The sequence below is a fragment of the Camelus dromedarius genome, chromosome 27 (genome assembly GCF_036321535.1).
Source record: "Camelus dromedarius isolate mCamDro1 chromosome 27, mCamDro1.pat, whole genome shotgun sequence".
Lineage (NCBI taxonomy): Eukaryota > Metazoa > Chordata > Mammalia > Artiodactyla > Camelidae > Camelus > Camelus dromedarius.
The window spans coordinates 18,514,065-18,531,419 of record NC_087462.1 but is presented as its reverse complement, the minus strand read 5'-3'; the positions used below and the strand labels follow the sequence as shown (position 1 = coordinate 18,531,419).

Here is a 17,355-nt window from a genome sequence, read left to right as displayed (position 1 = left end):
GCAGTTTACTTTGACAACGTCTACTATGAAAGGCAGCCCAGCTCAATCTCTGAAAGCTCAGACTCTGTACTCAGGCAGACCCGAGCTGGAACCAGAGTAATAGCAGTGGTAATCACAACAGGTCCCCAGTGATGGTAACAGATCATAACTTCTGACAGTGCAGAACCATCAGGAGTTATTCTGAGATTCCACAGTCAAAAACATTTAAACTTAGTGGGTGCAACCTATTCTAGCTCAGGGGTCATTTAGACCAGTAGTTTTTCTGGAATCCCATGCATTTTTAAATACGTCCTTACAGGTTCTGAGCCAGGAAGTCATGATCTGATCCGTGAGCTACACTTTGAGGAAAGCCTGGTTTAGTTCAATGCACCCATGTGCACCTGCGGCTCCGAGAGGGCGAGGTGATGTGTTCCCGGTGTTCCAGGGGACAGGTGGCGGGTGGCAGAGCCCTCCTAGACCTCCAGGCACCCCCATTCCATCCCGTTCTTCTCCCTGACTTGGCGTTTAAGCCACACAGAAAGATCCAGCAGGGCCTCACTGCTTACAGACCTGCCTGTCCCAGCCTTCTCCCAGGTCAGATTCTGACAGCTGAAGGTCAGTTTCTTCAACCAACTTCTATCTCTCCAGAGAGAGAAGGTGCTATACTCCTGGGAAAACCCCTGTTCGTGCTCTGTATGTAAATTGGGCCTGGTGGAGTCATTTAGCCATGAATTCCTTGCTGCTGTAATCAGTTTTAAACTCCCCTTAGCGTTTCAGAAAATCAATGGCAATACGGAGGCTGTTTAAAAAGAGTCCACTTAGGGTAAACAGAAGACATACAACAGAGCCATGGGGACAGGATTTGTATTTCTGGAGCACTGGGGATGGCAGGGGGTTGACAGGATAGAAGCCACATGGCCTCTTGGCCGGCTTTATTCACTTAGACCACTTCAGGGTGGGCTGGCAGGGGGGGTATGAAGCCCTGTGGCTGCTACTAGCTGTGTCATGACCACATCGCAGGACATCTGAAGGGAGACTGTTTGGGAGCTGGTCCACGGCAGGTCACGCGATACAGGGGTTAAGAGTCTGGGTCTGGAATTAGCTGCACTGGTTAGCCTGTCCCATAGTACTTTTCTACAGGTCCTAGTCATCAGTACCCCTTCCTTCTCTAAGAGAAGAAAACTAACACACGGTGAGCATTTAACCGTGGCTCAGGACTGCACAACCAATGAAATAGGTACCATTATCTTCCCCATGGAACAGTTACGCCAACTAAACCTTCAAAAACTTCCTTGACCTGTGTATCCTATTAATTACCCGAGGGAGGACGAGAACCCAAGGGCTGTGTGCCTCCAAAGCTCATGCTCTGTATACTGCCACCTTCCTTTCGTGTGATACGTTAAGTGCTAAAGGAAACACTGTCATCCCTTGGCATTTGCAGGGCATTGGTTCCAGGATCCCCACGGATACCAAGATCCGAGGATGCTCAAGTCCCTTATGTAAAATGGTGTAGTATTTGCATATGACCTAAGCATATCCATATACTTTAAATCATCTCTAGATTGCTTATAATTACTAATACAATGAGTAAATACTATGTACATCGTTGTAAATAGGACTATGGAAATCCTTGTAAATACAATGTAAATGCTACATAAATAGTGTCCAGCACACCACAAATTCAAGTTTTGCTTTTCGGGGCTTTGTGAATTTCTTTTTTTTTCCTGAATATTTTCCATCGGCAATTGGTTGGATCAGCGAATGCCGAACTCTTGGATGGGGAGAGCCGCCTATGCTCATTTCCATTTCACATAGAAGGAAACTGAGGCATGGAAACGTAAAATGAGACTGGCTTCAAGACAGAGCTAGCAGAGGGCAGGGCAGGGATTCAGCCTCACGTCTGTCTGATTTCGAAAGCCCTTAGCATTGCTTCCCCATGAAAAGCAACAGCGAAACCCAAAGCCAGGCCTGCCCCACCCAGGACTCTGATCTGACTCAGACTGGGGGCCGTGGGGAGAGCCCCGCATACCAGCAGGTTCACGGTGCAGCTCATGCGGTTGTCTTTGCTCTCGTCCGTCATCACGCCCCGGTAGTCCAGCAGCTTCTCAAGGAGGCCTTTGACCAGGTTCACAAAGTTCTCCACAGACTTGGAGATGCTCGGGTGTTCTGCAGCACACTCCATCAGGCTGCGGCACAGACGGGAGGGCAGTGAGATCCCGGCCAGGGGAGGAAGAGTGGGCTGGGGGTAGGGAGCAGGGGCAGCGCAGGGCTGGGGTGGGTGGAGTTCAAGCCAAACAAACCAGTGATCCAAGCTCCCCTGGCTCATTAGCTCATTTTGTTCCTTTATTTCATAACTTATCTATGCACCTGTTTGCCCATACAGTGCAGAATGTATTTACATTTTTTTCCTCACCATCAAAATGAGAAAAAAATAAAAATACATTCCTAGTGTGGGCAATGGTGTGGAGACACAGTCACTTTTACATGCCTATGTTGGGACTAAATCAGTACAGCTTTTTTGGGTAGCAATTTTCACAAAATCTGTCAAGCTGATGTACGTATCCTTTGATCCAATAATTCTATCTTGGGGAATCTATTCTACAGAAATAATTCCAGAAGTATGCAAGGATATATTTATAAAACTTACAAATTTTGTCTAATAATTAAATAGTTGGAATCATCTTAAATATCCAATTAAAGCACATTCACACAATGTGATTCTACAAAACCATTAAAAAATATGAGATCAATATGTTTTGACACGAAAAGCTCTGTAAAATATATAGTTGAGAAAAGTGAGTCTCAGAACAATATTTGGGTTTTATTTAACCAACTCACATAGAACCTACCATATCCCAGGCATTATTCTAAACGTCTTATAAATTTTAACTCATTTAATCTCCCGTCACAGTCTTATGAAATGGGGTGTTTACAGATGGGGAAATGAATGCACAGAGAGGTCAACTAACTTGTCCAAGGTCACACAGTTGGTAAATACCAACAGTCTGGCTCCAGCATCTGCTCTCAACTACCAAATGCTATACGTGAGTGGAAGTGCATGTCTACTTTATGTGTGTCTGTGTGTTTATAAATGTGACAGACATGGTCCAGAAGGATAAACACAAAACTGTAAATAGATGTTGCTTATGACAAAAGGTCTAGAAAGAGGAATAGAGGAAGACAGTACTCATTTTCAACTTAAATGTGCAAATAGGATTTGAACAATTTACAACATGTACTGCAACATTAACAGTCTAAATTTTTTTTAATGGTGACATTCCTTAAGTACCCATTACTATGCATTGTGCAGGGTGGGGATAGGGAGAAAGATATAAAAGTTAAAAAGAAATATGAGAAGAATCATGCCTACCCTCAAGCAGCCCACAGGCTAGGTAGGGAGAGACAGATGGATTAAACTTTTGATGAATGACTACTTCTTATTAATCACTTATTCTACACCAGAATGTACTGATCACTCTTTCTCAGGAAATGATCACAGTAATTCTGATAGATAAAAATTACTCCTCTCATTTTACAGATGAGGAAATCAAGGTTTAGAGAGGTTGAATATCCTTCCCAAGATGACTGCAGTAGTGAGTGGTGACCTTGGGAATCAAGACAATCACTGTTCAATATTTCCCGCAGAGAAACACTGTGATGTGTTCTCAGGCATCTGGAGTAGACAAACATTTCCCAGGCTGTTTGCTTCTGCCTACACTTCCTGTAGCAGTTTAAGTCCCAAGAGCTCCTAGGAGGGAGAAGGGGAGGAAGGCAAGGACTCTGGAGGGTCATTTTGCCCAGAAACCAAACCAGGCTGCAAGGAGGCGACATCTCAAACTGTGGCTGTGATCAGACAAATCCATCTTTGCCGTGGGAGAAGCACCTGTTCCCTGGTCTCAAGGAGAGATGCAAATTGCCCTGTGATTTAGGCTTGTCTGGCTCAGTCGCAGCTGTGCCTAACTCCTTCTGGGATGGTCACTTCCAGCCCTGCTTTCCATCCTAATGACAATGCAAGGAAACTTTGTCCCAGTGTTTGGGGTGTGATTTCTCACAGCCTCCCAAGTAGAAGGCATCTCAGGGTCTGAGCATGGCCAGACCAGTGCTTCTCTGCCTTCTCTGCCCTGGCCACATGCTAGAATTACAAGGGGAGCTTTTTTTTTTTTTTTTTTTTTTTAACCAAAACTCAATGTCCACCCTTTGTATCTTTGGGGATGGGAGCCAGGCAGCAGTATTTCATTTTTTAAGTTTTCCAGGTGGTTCCAATGTGCAGCCAACATTAAGAACCACTGGTTTTGTCCACTGCTTTGCAGACTTCATTGTGCATGGAAATCACCGTGGGATTGTATTCATTGATTGTGATTCAGCAGGTTTGGGCTAAGGCTTGAGATTCTGCATTTTTAACAAGTTCTCAGGTGATGTTATGCTGTTGGTCCTCTGAGAAGCAAGGGTTTAGAAACACCAAGTCTTGGCTTTCTTAGTCTCTTTATTCTTTAGCCATGAGGTAAGAAAGCTGCTCACATGGTCTAGGATTGGCAAGATGGATGGGCAGATTGGTTTGAAATCACCCATCCAACCACCTTCCACCATCATCCATTGATCCATGCACTCAACATGTGCTGTTCTGGGAACCAGGGATTCAGAGATCTCAGAAATAGAGATTCACTGACCTCCAGTTCACAGTCTAGCGGTGGAAACAGATATAAAAATAAATACTAACCATAACATATGATACTACCATTTACTGAGCACTTCCTGCGTTCCAGGTGTTGTGCTAAGCCAGTTTGATTGATTATCTTGTTTGATACTCGCATAAGTCTCCTTGCGGTAGGCATCATTATCACCCTCAATTTGTAGACTAGGCTCGAAGCCTGTGGGGGTGGGTTCTCGTCTCAGCCCTGCCAAGGTCACAAAGCTGTTTCCCCTCCTTTGAGTCCAACAATGGAGTGTTAAGTGACAATGAAAAAGAGCTGTGAGTCTCGAAGTGGTGTCATAAGCCCTCATGTGGTGGAAGGAGGAGTGGCAGAGCCCTCGCCACTCCGCATCTATGCTCCGCTCCTGCCTTGGGGGTGCTGGAGGGAGCTCCCACCTCCCCGAATTGATATGCATTCAGCATGAGAGGGCTTCAGAGGGGGGAGCCCAGGCCCACACCCTCTGTCAATGCTGATGGAACTGGACTTTCATTTATTCCTTTAAAAACTATGCATGGTGAGCTTCTTATGACAGGTCCTCTTCAAGGCACTGAGCTGGATCTAAGCCCCAGAACACACATTCTCTGTCCATTTCAGGCTTTCACTTCTAGAGACATTCCTGGGAAGATGGAATACAGGAGGGTAGAAAGTGTCTCATTACTCCATTCAGTGTGGGGCCCTCACTTTTAAGACAGATATGGACGAATGGAAGTGGGCTCCAAGGAGAGCTCTAAGGATAAGGGAGGAATGGGACGCTGTGTTAGGTTGTGCACTGCACAAGAGCACATGACTACTGGAATTCAGCACCACTCCATGCCCTAACCCTTGTGCCTTGATGCAAGGCCTCAATTGCCACCAGATGGGAAGACTGCTCTATTCACAAAGGCACCATCCAATTATCAAGCCACATGCCCACAGAACTGTGCCCAGAGAGGGCCCTGTGTATCAGCGGAGACCCTGAATGATGGGCTAGGACGAAGGGCTAGAGGAACTGAGGTTGACTAATCTAGTCTGGAAGAGAAATGACAGGTAGGCTCATGGCTTCAAACAACCACATCAGAATCCACCTGATCAATGATAATAGTAGCTACTCTTTCCAGACTACCTACAAGGTGTCACAACTGTGCTGAGCACTTTTCATGACTTTTCCTGTTTATGCTCAATAAAAACTCTAAGAGCTGGACCATATTTTTATCCCTAATTTGCAGGTAAGGAAACTGAGGCTCTGAAAGTCAAAAGGAAGGAGCAGGGACTTGGCCCCTGGATGTTCTGATGGGGTCCTGACTCTTAAGGTTGGGCTTGATTAGCTTTGCAAAAATCATTCACAACTCTATTTCAGGAGAAAAATAATGAGCTGTTTTTCATTTCCTCGACCTCTAAGGACTCCTTTTTATAAATAATCATTCAGGAAGGATTTGAAAAGCCTGCTGATCGTCTGAAGACTGGCCGCAGAGCCCCATCCGCTTATAAAAATGGAAATTGCCAGCACCTTCCCTCATTTCGCTTCTGGTCAACATATAGATGTTCCTTTCTTGAGCTTTAAGAAAAACATTAACTCAGGCAAAATGCCGCTGGATAATCAGTCTCAGTACCCACCCTAGGAGCAGACAGTGGGTTCTCCTCTGGCCGAGTGGCATTTGCTCACTAAGTGTCTAGTGAGGGCTGTGTACAGTGACAGGAGGGGGCGAGGGCAGCAGGGATGGTGCTGCCCGGTGCTCAACTCTGCCTGCTGGGCAGGGCACGGAGGGTCACTGTGAGGGTTAGAACAGGACCTTCAGTCTGCCTTTGTTGTTAAAGTTAAAATATTCAGAGGATTGGGGAAAGAATCCAAGATCAGATTTGTATTACAGAATCATACAAATCAGAGAATCTACGATTAGGAGTGAATTTGGGATGTCTGAGCCACATTCCTGAACCTCAGGAGAAGTCCTCACCCTTATCGTGGTGTCGGAGATGGAAACTGGGAGTGGGGCAAGGGATCAGAGAACATTTACTGAGATTCTACTGGCTGTGTGCACGTGCTTTATAGTTATTCATGCTTCAGTATAACCACAGGAGGCTTATTATCCCCATTTTACAGATGGGGACACTGAGGCCAATGGTGTTGCATGATTGGCTTAACATTGTGCAGCTGCTAAGTGGTGGAACCAGGATGAAAATCCAATGTCTTTCTCCAAAGATATACAAATGGCCAATATGGACATGAAAAGATGTTCAATATCATTAGCCATGTAGGAAATGCAAATTGAAATGACAATGAGATATTTCATACCCACTACAATGGTTATAATCAGTAAAATAGATATTAACAAGTGTTGAGAAGGATATGGAGAAATTGCAACTCTTGTACATTGCTGGTAGGAAGGTTAAGTGGTATAGTTGCTTTGGAAAACAGTCTGACGGTTCCTCAGAAGGTTAAACTCAGAGTTGCCATATGACCCAGCAATCCTACTCTTAGGTATACACCCAAGAGGACTGTAAACATATGTCCACACAAAAACTCATATATGGAAGCTCATAGCAGCATCACTCCTAACAGCCAAAAGTGGAGACAGTCTAAATATCCATCTGATGAACGAATAAACAAAATGGGGTCTACCCAATCAGTGAAATATTAGTCAGCAAAAAAAGAAATGAAATATGGACACATGCTACAGCATGGATGAACCTTGAGAACATGCTACGTGAAAGAGGCCAGTCACAAAGGACCATGTGCTGGATGATTCTATTTACAGGAAATGCCCAGGACAGACACATCCACAGAAACCTCAAAGTAGGGGAGGGGAGGACAGCTAAGGGATACGGGCTTCCTCTTGGGAGGTAACAAAAATGTTCTAAAATTCGTTGTGGTGATGGTTGCCCAGCTCTGTGAAGATACTAAAAGCCACTGAATTGTACTCTTTAGGTGAACTGTATGGTATGTGAATTATATCTCAATAACCTGTTAAAACAAAACAGTGTCCTAACTCCACGTCCAGTGCTCTTGGGTGCTGTCCATGGTCCACTGCCTCACGAGGCCTGTGCGCTGGAGTCCAGCAGAGCCAGGTTGGGGTCCAAGCTTGTTCACCTGACTAGCTTGGCCTAGTTTCCTCAGACAAGACACTTCCCTGACCTTTAGGGGCCACCTCTGTGAAATGGGATCAAACAGCAACAACGAAACGAGGCAATACATGGAGAGCACTTCGCGTGGTTTCCCTGCATTACATGTGCTCCGTAAATGTTGGCTGTGATCAGTATCTGCCAAAGATTCACAAAGAAAAGAGGAGAAGACAGCAAGAATTATTCCACAGCTGAGCGAGAACAAAAGTGAACATTTGGGTGGATTATTCCCCTCTTCCCAATACAGCAAAGTTCCTTTTTATCTGGCCCATTCCATCAATATCAAAGAAACAGCCACTGCAGAGAGAGATGTGAGGTTTCTTCCAAAAATGGAGTATTTCCAATATCTGTGAGCCTCCAGATTGATCTCCAGGGGAAGACAGAGCCATGAGAGTTCCCTGGAGTCCTGAGCCCTCCAGCCTTAGGCCCACCTTCCCAGCTCCTCCACTCCCCTGCGCTGGGCACTGAACTTACATTGACTCCAGCAGCTGCATGTACTGCTCGTCCCCTCGGCCCCCTTCCACCTCGTGGTCCAGCTTGAGGATGATTTCGTTTTCAAACTGGAGAAGTAGGGGATAAAAATCAACAGTAATGACATTAGAAGGCGGAATGTTGAAATTGGTCAATTCATAATTTTAATCAAAGCTTTAGGGAGCATTTAGCATCTCCCAGGTTGAGTGCTGGGAACTGGGAGTGCAAAACACAACAGGATGCTACACCGGCCTTTTAGGAGCTCCCGGAGAGCGGAGAAGACAACAGATGATAAGGGCTGGAGCAGAGAGATGGACACAGGAGGCAGAGGGAAAGAGAGAAAGTCTGCAGGGAAGACTCATAGCCCATGTCATTTGAGCTTGTTCTCAAGTTTATGTTGAAATATTTCAGGAGAATGGAAAGAGAAAGGGTATTCTAAGCACATCGTAAGTAAGACATATGAAAGGCATCGAGGGGTGGGACCGAGTACTGCTCTTCAGGAAATGGCACGTTGTCATGAACAGCTATTATTTCTGCCTGCCTAACATTCCTTTCTTTATACTTTGGTAACCACATCAGCCCAAATCTCAGTCTGTGGGACTCAGTGAGCTGACCACACCTCCCTAGCTTCAGGTGTGGGTACATGACACAGGCCAAGCTCCTGATCAGTATCTTTCATTATCCAGACCCTACAATTAATAGAGGCCCAAACCAAGCCAGTGAGACTCACATGTGAGGTGGGCACTCTTGGCAAAAAGAAGTCTTTCTGCTTAATTAGAAGATTATAAGTCCAAGGCTGCTAGATATGACCACAATGAAAGAGCCTGCCAATATGGAGGAAAGCAGAGAGGAGGAGATGGAGAGAGACTGAAAGCTGATGCCATTTTTGAGCTCCTGAATACAGCCATACCTGAAGCTGTCCTATTTACATGAGCTGATGCCTCAGAGTCAAGACTGGTGACAATGGTAATGGTCAAGGATCAGACTAGCTAAGTGACCTGAAAGTAAGTATACACATCCAGCTTCACCAAATCTTGTTAATATTGAAGCCAGAGAGTATCTTGTCTTCCAATATTCAATGTCAAGAAGTAGTTCACCTAGTTGAGCTCATAGCTTAGTCAAGAAAGGGTGGGACTAAGAAGGGAGACCTAGTTGGGAACCAATCTGGCGAGGGTCTGGGCTGCCAGTCTACACATGAATCATGCCCTTACAGGATGCAATTTGTCTAAGTCAAGTATCATCCAAAGTGCAGGACTGAGGGCTATCATGGTAAGACATGTCTACTTGCCTAGCCTAAGGCAGGAGGAAATACAGCCAAAGGACTACAAGAGTGGGCTCTGATGTTAGGCTGTGGTTGGGGTAAACGAGCACCGGCTTTAAATGTCTCCTCCATCCCTTCCATCACCTTGGGAAAGTTGGTAGGTCTTTCCAGTCCTCTGTTTCATAGTGTATATCAGAGCTTAGCAAACATTTTGTATAAAAGGCCAGACAGTAAATATTTTAGGCTCTGTGGGTCAGCTCCGCTGTTGTAGGACAAATGCAGCCGTAGCCAACACATGCACAAATTGGCACGACTCTGTTCCAATAAAACTTTATTTACAAGAACAGGGGGCAGGACAGATTTGGCCTGGGGGCCATAGTTTGTTCATCCTGATCAAAATAACAGGCATGATAGTGGTACGTACTGCCTGGGGTAGTTGGGAGGGCTGGAGGAGACATGACTTACAAAGCAATGGAGGGGGTGCACAGGCCCAAGAGTGCACTGGGCTCGCTGGTCGTCTTATGATTACTGCTAATGTGATTGTTATTAGTGGCGAATGTTACTGAAAAGCAGCTCTGGGGCGGAAGGGGACAGCTTTTTTTTTCTCTTGTCTGAGTTGTTCAGTGATAAATGCTGGCACGATTCCTCCTTGTGAGATGAACTTTCCTTTGGAGCCGAGAGGTGGATGTGGTAAATAAGCACTTGTCTCAGGGTCACAAAGGAGCCCGCGGGGAGGGAAATTACAGGGCGCCAGGAATGTGCAGTGCTGATGGTACCAGCCACGCCGGAGCCCTTCGGGGCGGGTTGGAGAGAGGAGGTCCCAGTCAAGCACATCCCAGGGCAGGCTCTGGCCCTTCATAGGGCTGCTGGGTGGGTGCCGTGCTCAGAGTTGGCTAGGACCGCAGGCTTTGGCATCAAACAGACTTAGAGTCCTTGCTTTGACGGCTTTCCCCATCATGTGACCCTGGGCAAGTTAATAAGCCTTTCTGAGGCTCGGTTTTCTTGTCTATTAAATGGAGATTTAAAACAGCACCTACTTTACAGCAATGCTGGGGGAAGTTAATGGGAAAGCACGAGTGAAAGGCCTGGCCTGGGGCTTAGCACGTGGGAAGTGCTGGATATTAGCAATTGCCACCATGACATTGTTGGCACTGTTCTCATCATTACCACCGTAATCTCATTTAACCTTTACAACAGTCAATGCAGACAGTTATCATCCTTCCCATTTTATAAATGAGGAAACGGAGGCAAAGTGGGACCTTTGTCTTGGGTTTCAAAGGACGGATGGACTTGACCTAGGACAGGCCCCAGGGTCCCATTCACTCCCAAACATACACTAAGCCACGTCGGCGTGACAGGCTCTGCCCCCAGCACTGTCACTATGCAGAGCTTAGGGCGTAGGTCTAGCTCCTCCACATTAATTCCATTTCATCGCTGACTCCTCACCCCGCCCCCGCGGTGTGGATATTGGTTAAGGTTAAGGTCAAGGTTACTTTTGCAGAAGTCAGACACAGCAGATGCCCAGTTAGGAAAAGGGGAGTGAGCTCGAGTTACCCAGACCTCCCACTGGGCCCCCCTTTTGCAGCAGAACGACCCCACGTGGGCCCCACATTTGCATCGTGCCTCCCCCGCATTGCTTCCTGCTTCCACCGACTTTAGAACCTGTTGGCTATTTTCATCATTTCGACTGCCTAAGGACATTTTTTTTGATAGGAGCCCAACCCCACCAAAGTGCGAAATTTAGGGAACAAGAGGTCTTTTTCAGAGGTAAGGTGCTGGCTGTGACATGGGAGGGGCAGAGATGGTGTGACAGGCCAGGATGGCAGAGAGACAGGATGAAACTGGCAGCAGTAGGTCAGCCTGGGGCCTCCTTTGTTAACTAAATGCCTAGCGTCCTGGGGTGGGCGGAGGCTGACTTGGGAGGAAGCTGGAGAAGACAGTGTCATGTGAGGAAGGATGCCGATGGGAGTCAGTGCAGCTTCCTGATTTTCTTTGAGTTATCTCATCTCTTCCTGCTCTATTTCATCCCCCATGGAGCTTGGGTTTGGGAACCTATAATGGTATTATGATACACATTTAATGGATGAAAAACTGAGGCTGAGGAAAGTTAGATAACGTACCCAAATGTACTCAGCTTATAAGCAGCATGTCTATTTGATTCCAAAGCACAGTGTCCAGGAGACAGTAGGTGCTCAGTACATATTTATCGAATTGATTTGCTCTTTTCCACATTATGTTCTAAGACATTTGAATTGCCAATTCACTCCACGCCAAGATTCGGTCTCAGTGGAATCTGCCAAATTGATTATCTCCGTCCATGAATTCATTCAACAAGCAACTATGGAGTTCTGCTGTGTTCCAGGCACTGTTTTAGGTGCTGTTGTCAAATGCTATTGTCTCTTCCTTCTCAGAGAGGGATTCTCTCTGGACCTCCTGCCTGCCGAGGGCCCAGGCCCTCATGCTGATTAGCACATAATCCTATTCTACAATCTGCAACATAGGTAACCACTCTGCTCAGTCTCTACACCCAGGACCTCCACTCCTTCCCCACCAACATCATCTAGGAAGCCCACAGCCCCTCCCCCTGCAAAGAACTGACCAGCAAGACAACTGGTCTACCCAACCCCCAGGGGCTACTCAGGCAGTGGTCAGCCACCTCCATTACCCTACATTATACAAACATTCACAGGAAGGTTCCTCTCTGTACCAAGGCTCTTCCTCTGAAATGGGGTGGGAGGGGGGTCTAAATGCACCCCTTCATACTGAGAACATCGACATGGTTCACGTTGCATTCGTGTCAGGCACTTGACAGGTGCTGGAGTTCAGGCCTGAGAAAACCACTCTGGCCCTCAAAAGAGCTCACACTCTTGCGATGGAGAAGACCTATGAGCAGACAGTCATGCTTTCTAAGGTATTTAACCTCAAAACCCTCTTCCCTAGAGCATCTGGTGGAATCAATGCTCTATGGAACATATTTTGAGAAAACACTGCCATTCATTCTTTCATTGAATGAAGGAAATGAGCCAGCACTGAAATGCTGAGCCAGCACTAACTCCACCAGTTCGAGTGGCTGGACCACGGAGTGGGCACAGCCTGGGCTTGGGAGTCTAGTGACCTGTGTGTTGCAGCCTCTGCTCTGCCTCTTTCTTGATGTGTGACTCTGGGTAAGTGGCTTCATTTCTCTAAGCCTCAGTGTTTTCATCTTAAAAATTGGGACCGGAATGTTGCCCACCTCATAGGGTTGTAACAGAAAAGGTGACGTGAACTAACGTATGGAAAGTACTTACAGTACCTGACATGTAGTAAATGTCAGGTTAATGGTCACTGTCACCACCATCATCATCATTTCTATTAGATGAGAAAGATGCAGAAAAAATCACAGACACAAGTATAGTGCAAGGTAGTGAATAATAACCATACGTGAGACAGATAGAATGACAGAGGGCAGAGATCTCTTGAAGGATGAGCACTGAGGTGGGCTTTGCAGGATCAATAGGAGTGTAGACCGTGCTGGCAGCCAGGACCATGGACGTGGCAGAGCAGGAGAAGAGGAGGAGACGCATGAAGAAGATGCTCACCAGGGCAAAGCAATTCAGGTGAGCTGCGGGGATGCCTGCAGAGTAGGTGAGGTAGGGGAAGGAGTTGGAGAAAAAGGCTGGAAAGGTTGACCGAAGGCCAGGGCAAGGAGGACCTGGAATGCAGCCTACAGGATGTGGAGTTACTAAGTGAGGATTAAAGAACCAATGAGCAAAGGATGGGTAAGATCTGTAAGGATTTTAAGGAAAGGCAGTTTGGAATCTGCTGTCTTTTAGAGGGCAGTTAGAAGGTACTTAGGAACCTGTTTAAAGGAATATTGTTTGCCAGCAGGATGTGGTATAGAATGAGAGGCAGGGAGCGCCGAGGGAGGAAGGGGTACCACCACATGACATAGAAGAGGGGCTGAGAGCACAGGAGATCAAGATGTGAGGGCACCACCGAGGCAGCCTCCATGGAACTTCAAGACCGACCTTCCTAAAGTGGGCGTGGCTACTGAACGTTGCCAGGAATCTGTCCTGAAAACCAGGGCTTATTCCACTGGCGGCAGTGTCTGGACCCAGAAAATGGTCCTCATCCTTCAAGTCTGTCGGGATTTTCAATGAAAATACTTGGCCCGTGGCCCTTGCCTTTGACACAGGTTGCTCACTCCCTCCACGCTGGGGAAGGCCTCCGTTCCTTCCCGTGGCGGATCTCTGGGGCCCCGCTGAGCGACGGGAACTCCAGCTCTGCTGGCTGTCAACCTGGACGTGCTGCCAAGTCTGACACCTGGAGGGGTCGGCTCTTTCCTGGCAACGCAGATCTTCCAAGTGTTCCCAGAAATGGACGTGCTGGACAGAGGTGGGTGCCAGACGGGGGCGGGTGGGAGGGGAGGCCCCTTTGGACACATCTTGAAGGAACTCTTAGTTAGGGAAGTAAGGTTTTTATATTGTTGAGAAAGGGACCACGTGATCCACAGCAAAGAAAGAGCATTTTAATTTCGGCCTTGGGCAGGAAAGCCTGATAGAATACTGACCAAATCCGATCTGCCAGCTCATTCCGGGCACATGAATAAATGTCCCCGGCCTGCCGTCAAGCCTCAGAATGAAGCCCAGGCAGATGGAACGAGGATATCATTATGGGGAAATGGGCTGGGGATTAGGGATGCTGGCACGAGTTTCCAGCCTCGTTTTTTACCTTTTTGAAATCCCCACTCCTTTGATATTCGCACAGCATCATGTCGAAGAAGATTGGTATGGTGGCTTTCCGGAGCTCAGCCTCAGGGATAAGTGTCATCTCTAATATAGGTCCCACCATGCCCGGGATGAAGCAGATTTTGTTCTGGCCTGAAAGAGAAGAGGGACACGGAACCGTGAGACAGATTTCACAATGCACAGGTTCTCCTCAGACCAAGACTTGGGAAAGAAAAAAGGGAGGCAGAATAGTGAAAACAACAGTTAACACTTATATCGCTGTTCACCAGGAGCCAGGCACATTTTGGACACTTTACATATATTAACTCCTGGAAGAGACGCATGCATCGCCCAAAGCGAGCACCGCCGCTCTGGATAATAACCTAGGCGTGTGTAAAGCACGTCACAGTTCACAAGGGTTTTCACCTGCATCGTCGCCTCTGCAAATAGCGCCCTGATGGAATATGTTAGTGACAGAAAATCACAGGGATATTGGAAATCGTGTCTGTCTGCAACACGAGCCATGTTTCTGAGGTTTGGAAAACATGCTTTTACCAACGGTTTCATGAAAACATGAAAAACAAAATTTGCTGCCAAGAATGGTCAGTGTAATCGTGGGAGTCACAACAGCGCTTTCCGGTCAGATGAACTACAACGTCTTGTTTCTTCTGCCTCATTTCAAGGCCTTCCTGAGCCCCCTCCCCTGGCTCTTGGCAGTCTCGTCTCGCTGGCCTGGTTCCAGTGTCACGAGCTCACCTCGCTTCCTCACCGCCAGGCCTGTGCACACACTGCTCCTTTGTGGATAGTATTTTTCCTGCCTGTTCCCCAACACCTGCCCATTACCACCTGGCTTCCTCTGGATGGATGCGCTAAGAAAAGCCCTACCACATGCTTACCCCCTCACCCCAGCTAGGTTAGATACCCTGCACTGGCTGGGGGTCTGTCTTCTCAGCCAACTCTGCAATGATGTCTTTATGTGTGGATGCATTTGATAAACATCTGCCTCCCCTACGGAGAGCTTTGTGAGAGTAGAGACCATGTCTGTTCTCATTACTGTATCTGTAGCACTGAGCATAGAACATATTAGATCCTCAATAAATGTCTGCTGAACGAAGAAATATATTTGTCTAGCTCCCAAGTGCACCGGCTATGTGACTTGGATATGTGTCTTATAAAAAAGCAATCTCAACACCCCCCTGTTGAGAAGACCATGGGAAAATACATCTGTGTATACTCAGCACAGAGCTGGGAAGAATCACGCCCCCCTACTCAGGGAAGGGGCAGTGTGGCCCAGTAGTTAAGGGCACTGATTCTTTGTCTGAATTACGGAAATGGGATTCCGCCATCAAGTAGCTACGTGATGCTGGGCAAGCTGATCTCACCTCTTGAGGCCTCAGTGTCTTCATCTGTAACATGAGAGAGTAGCAGTGTTTATTTCATACGGTTGTTGTGAAGAGTGAATGGATTATCATTTAGCAAGTGCCCAGGACAGTGCTTGGCACAAGGCATACTTTACACAGTGTTAGCTATCACTGCTGTGATGCGTGGCCAGAACGAACCATGAAGGGCAGCCTTGTCGAGCAGAATGGAGCAGATGCCTCAGAATACACACATCAGATGTGGCAGAGAAGGGGAAAGAAGAGGGGCACTTAGGGACCACAGGGATTTCCTGGGGAGCGCAGGCAAGCCTACCCCAGCAACCCTGTCGTTGAAGCTGACCCCCGGGTGTTTCAGCAGCAGCTGCCTCTCTCTCCTCCTGAGTCTCAGAGCCCACGACGCCCATCCTGGTTTTCCCTACCCTCAGGATGAACACGGGTGGTCTTCGCCTGGGGCAGAGGGCTCCTGGGGTGCACAGACTCAGGCCATGTGGCGTATAGCCTGGCACTGTTGCTTTCGATTAAAACTGAGAAAAGGAGCCAAGAGGGAAGGCAGCAAGAAAATGAATTTTAACTCAGCCTAAATGAGGCTTAATGTTGGAGTATTTCCCCAGAATTCAGATAAAAAAGGAATATCTTCAGTTAGTGAGAATGAAATGGCGAAGTCAGGTGGAGAGTTGTGTGAAATGTAAGGACACTTTTCAAAGATATCAGCTTTGTTATATGATGCATTTGGATTCTACCTTGCTTTGGCCCAAATAGAAAACAAAAAACAAACAAAAAAACCCCTTACTTTCCATAGAATCTGCAGTTACTATGCAGATTCATAGTAACTGCTAATCTAGGTTTCTGATTTTGTCCTTCAAGATCCTTTAAACCCACAGTGGGGTTTTAAAATTCGAAGCCGAGTGCAATATTAAGTAGAAGGTAAATGGGAAACTGTCAGATAAGCCACCACGGAACGGAGAAATTGCTTATGCAACAAAGGCCTTTAGAATACTGGAGGGCACTGGGTATGAGATAAGGATAGACTTAAAATGGTTTAAAATAAAGAGCAGACATGCCACAGACCAGGGATTTCTTAGACATTTTTGACCTGCATTCTTTGCAGTCAGTTGAAGAGATGTTTGGAAGAACAGGGAAAGAGAAGACAGAGAAAGATGCTGATCTCAATGGCCCACACAACACTGCATAAAGAAATTTTATTCATTTATATTGAAAGTGCAATTTCAGCACATTGGATTTTGTGTTCACGTTATCTGAATTGTGCCTTTATATACATAGATGCGCGCGCACACACACACACACAGAATATATTTGTGGCTAATTGAATGCAAACTCATTTGAGAAAAAAATTCCTCATTCAAGAGACACACCTGCTGCTGTTTTTGAAAAAAAAGGCAAGGAACTGGGTGAGAGGGTCTTTTTCACATAATGGAAGCTGAATCTCACTGGGAACAGATACCAATTAGAAAAGGCTTTTAAAGTGCCGATAAGCCAGCGGGATAAATCCAAATGCCGAATTACACAGGCTTTGGGAAGGGATCTGGCGGTAATGAGAGCGGAGAAGAGCTTAGGTGTGCAGGGCAAGCAATCCCCTGTGCTCTCTGGCCTCGGTGTCCAGTCTGTGCAATGGCCTCATCCATCACCCCTCGCAGGGGGAGACGGTGAGATCGAACACAAAGGGTCTGAGGGCACTAAGAAGGCAGCCTGGCAAGAAAGGAAGAAAGAAAAAAAGGGAGAAGGAAGGGCGTGGGGTAGGGAAGGAGGAAGGA

The 17,355-nt window shown here is 46.8% G+C and overlaps 1 protein-coding gene across 1 annotated transcript in view; it reads right to left on the bottom strand.

The window, feature by feature from the left end:
* The window catches only part of DOCK2 (dedicator of cytokinesis 2), a 371,400-nt gene that overhangs the window by 36,407 nt on the left and 317,638 nt on the right, over positions 1-17,355 (bottom strand). The window contains exons 33-35 of the mRNA XM_010980444.3: positions 14,209-14,357; positions 8,241-8,326; positions 2,009-2,165 (exon numbers count right to left, since the gene is read on the bottom strand). Of these exons, the coding sequence (XP_010978746.3) occupies positions 2,009-2,165; positions 8,241-8,326; positions 14,209-14,357 (392 nt within the window). The remainder of the gene's footprint in view (positions 1-2,008; positions 2,166-8,240; positions 8,327-14,208; positions 14,358-17,355) is intronic.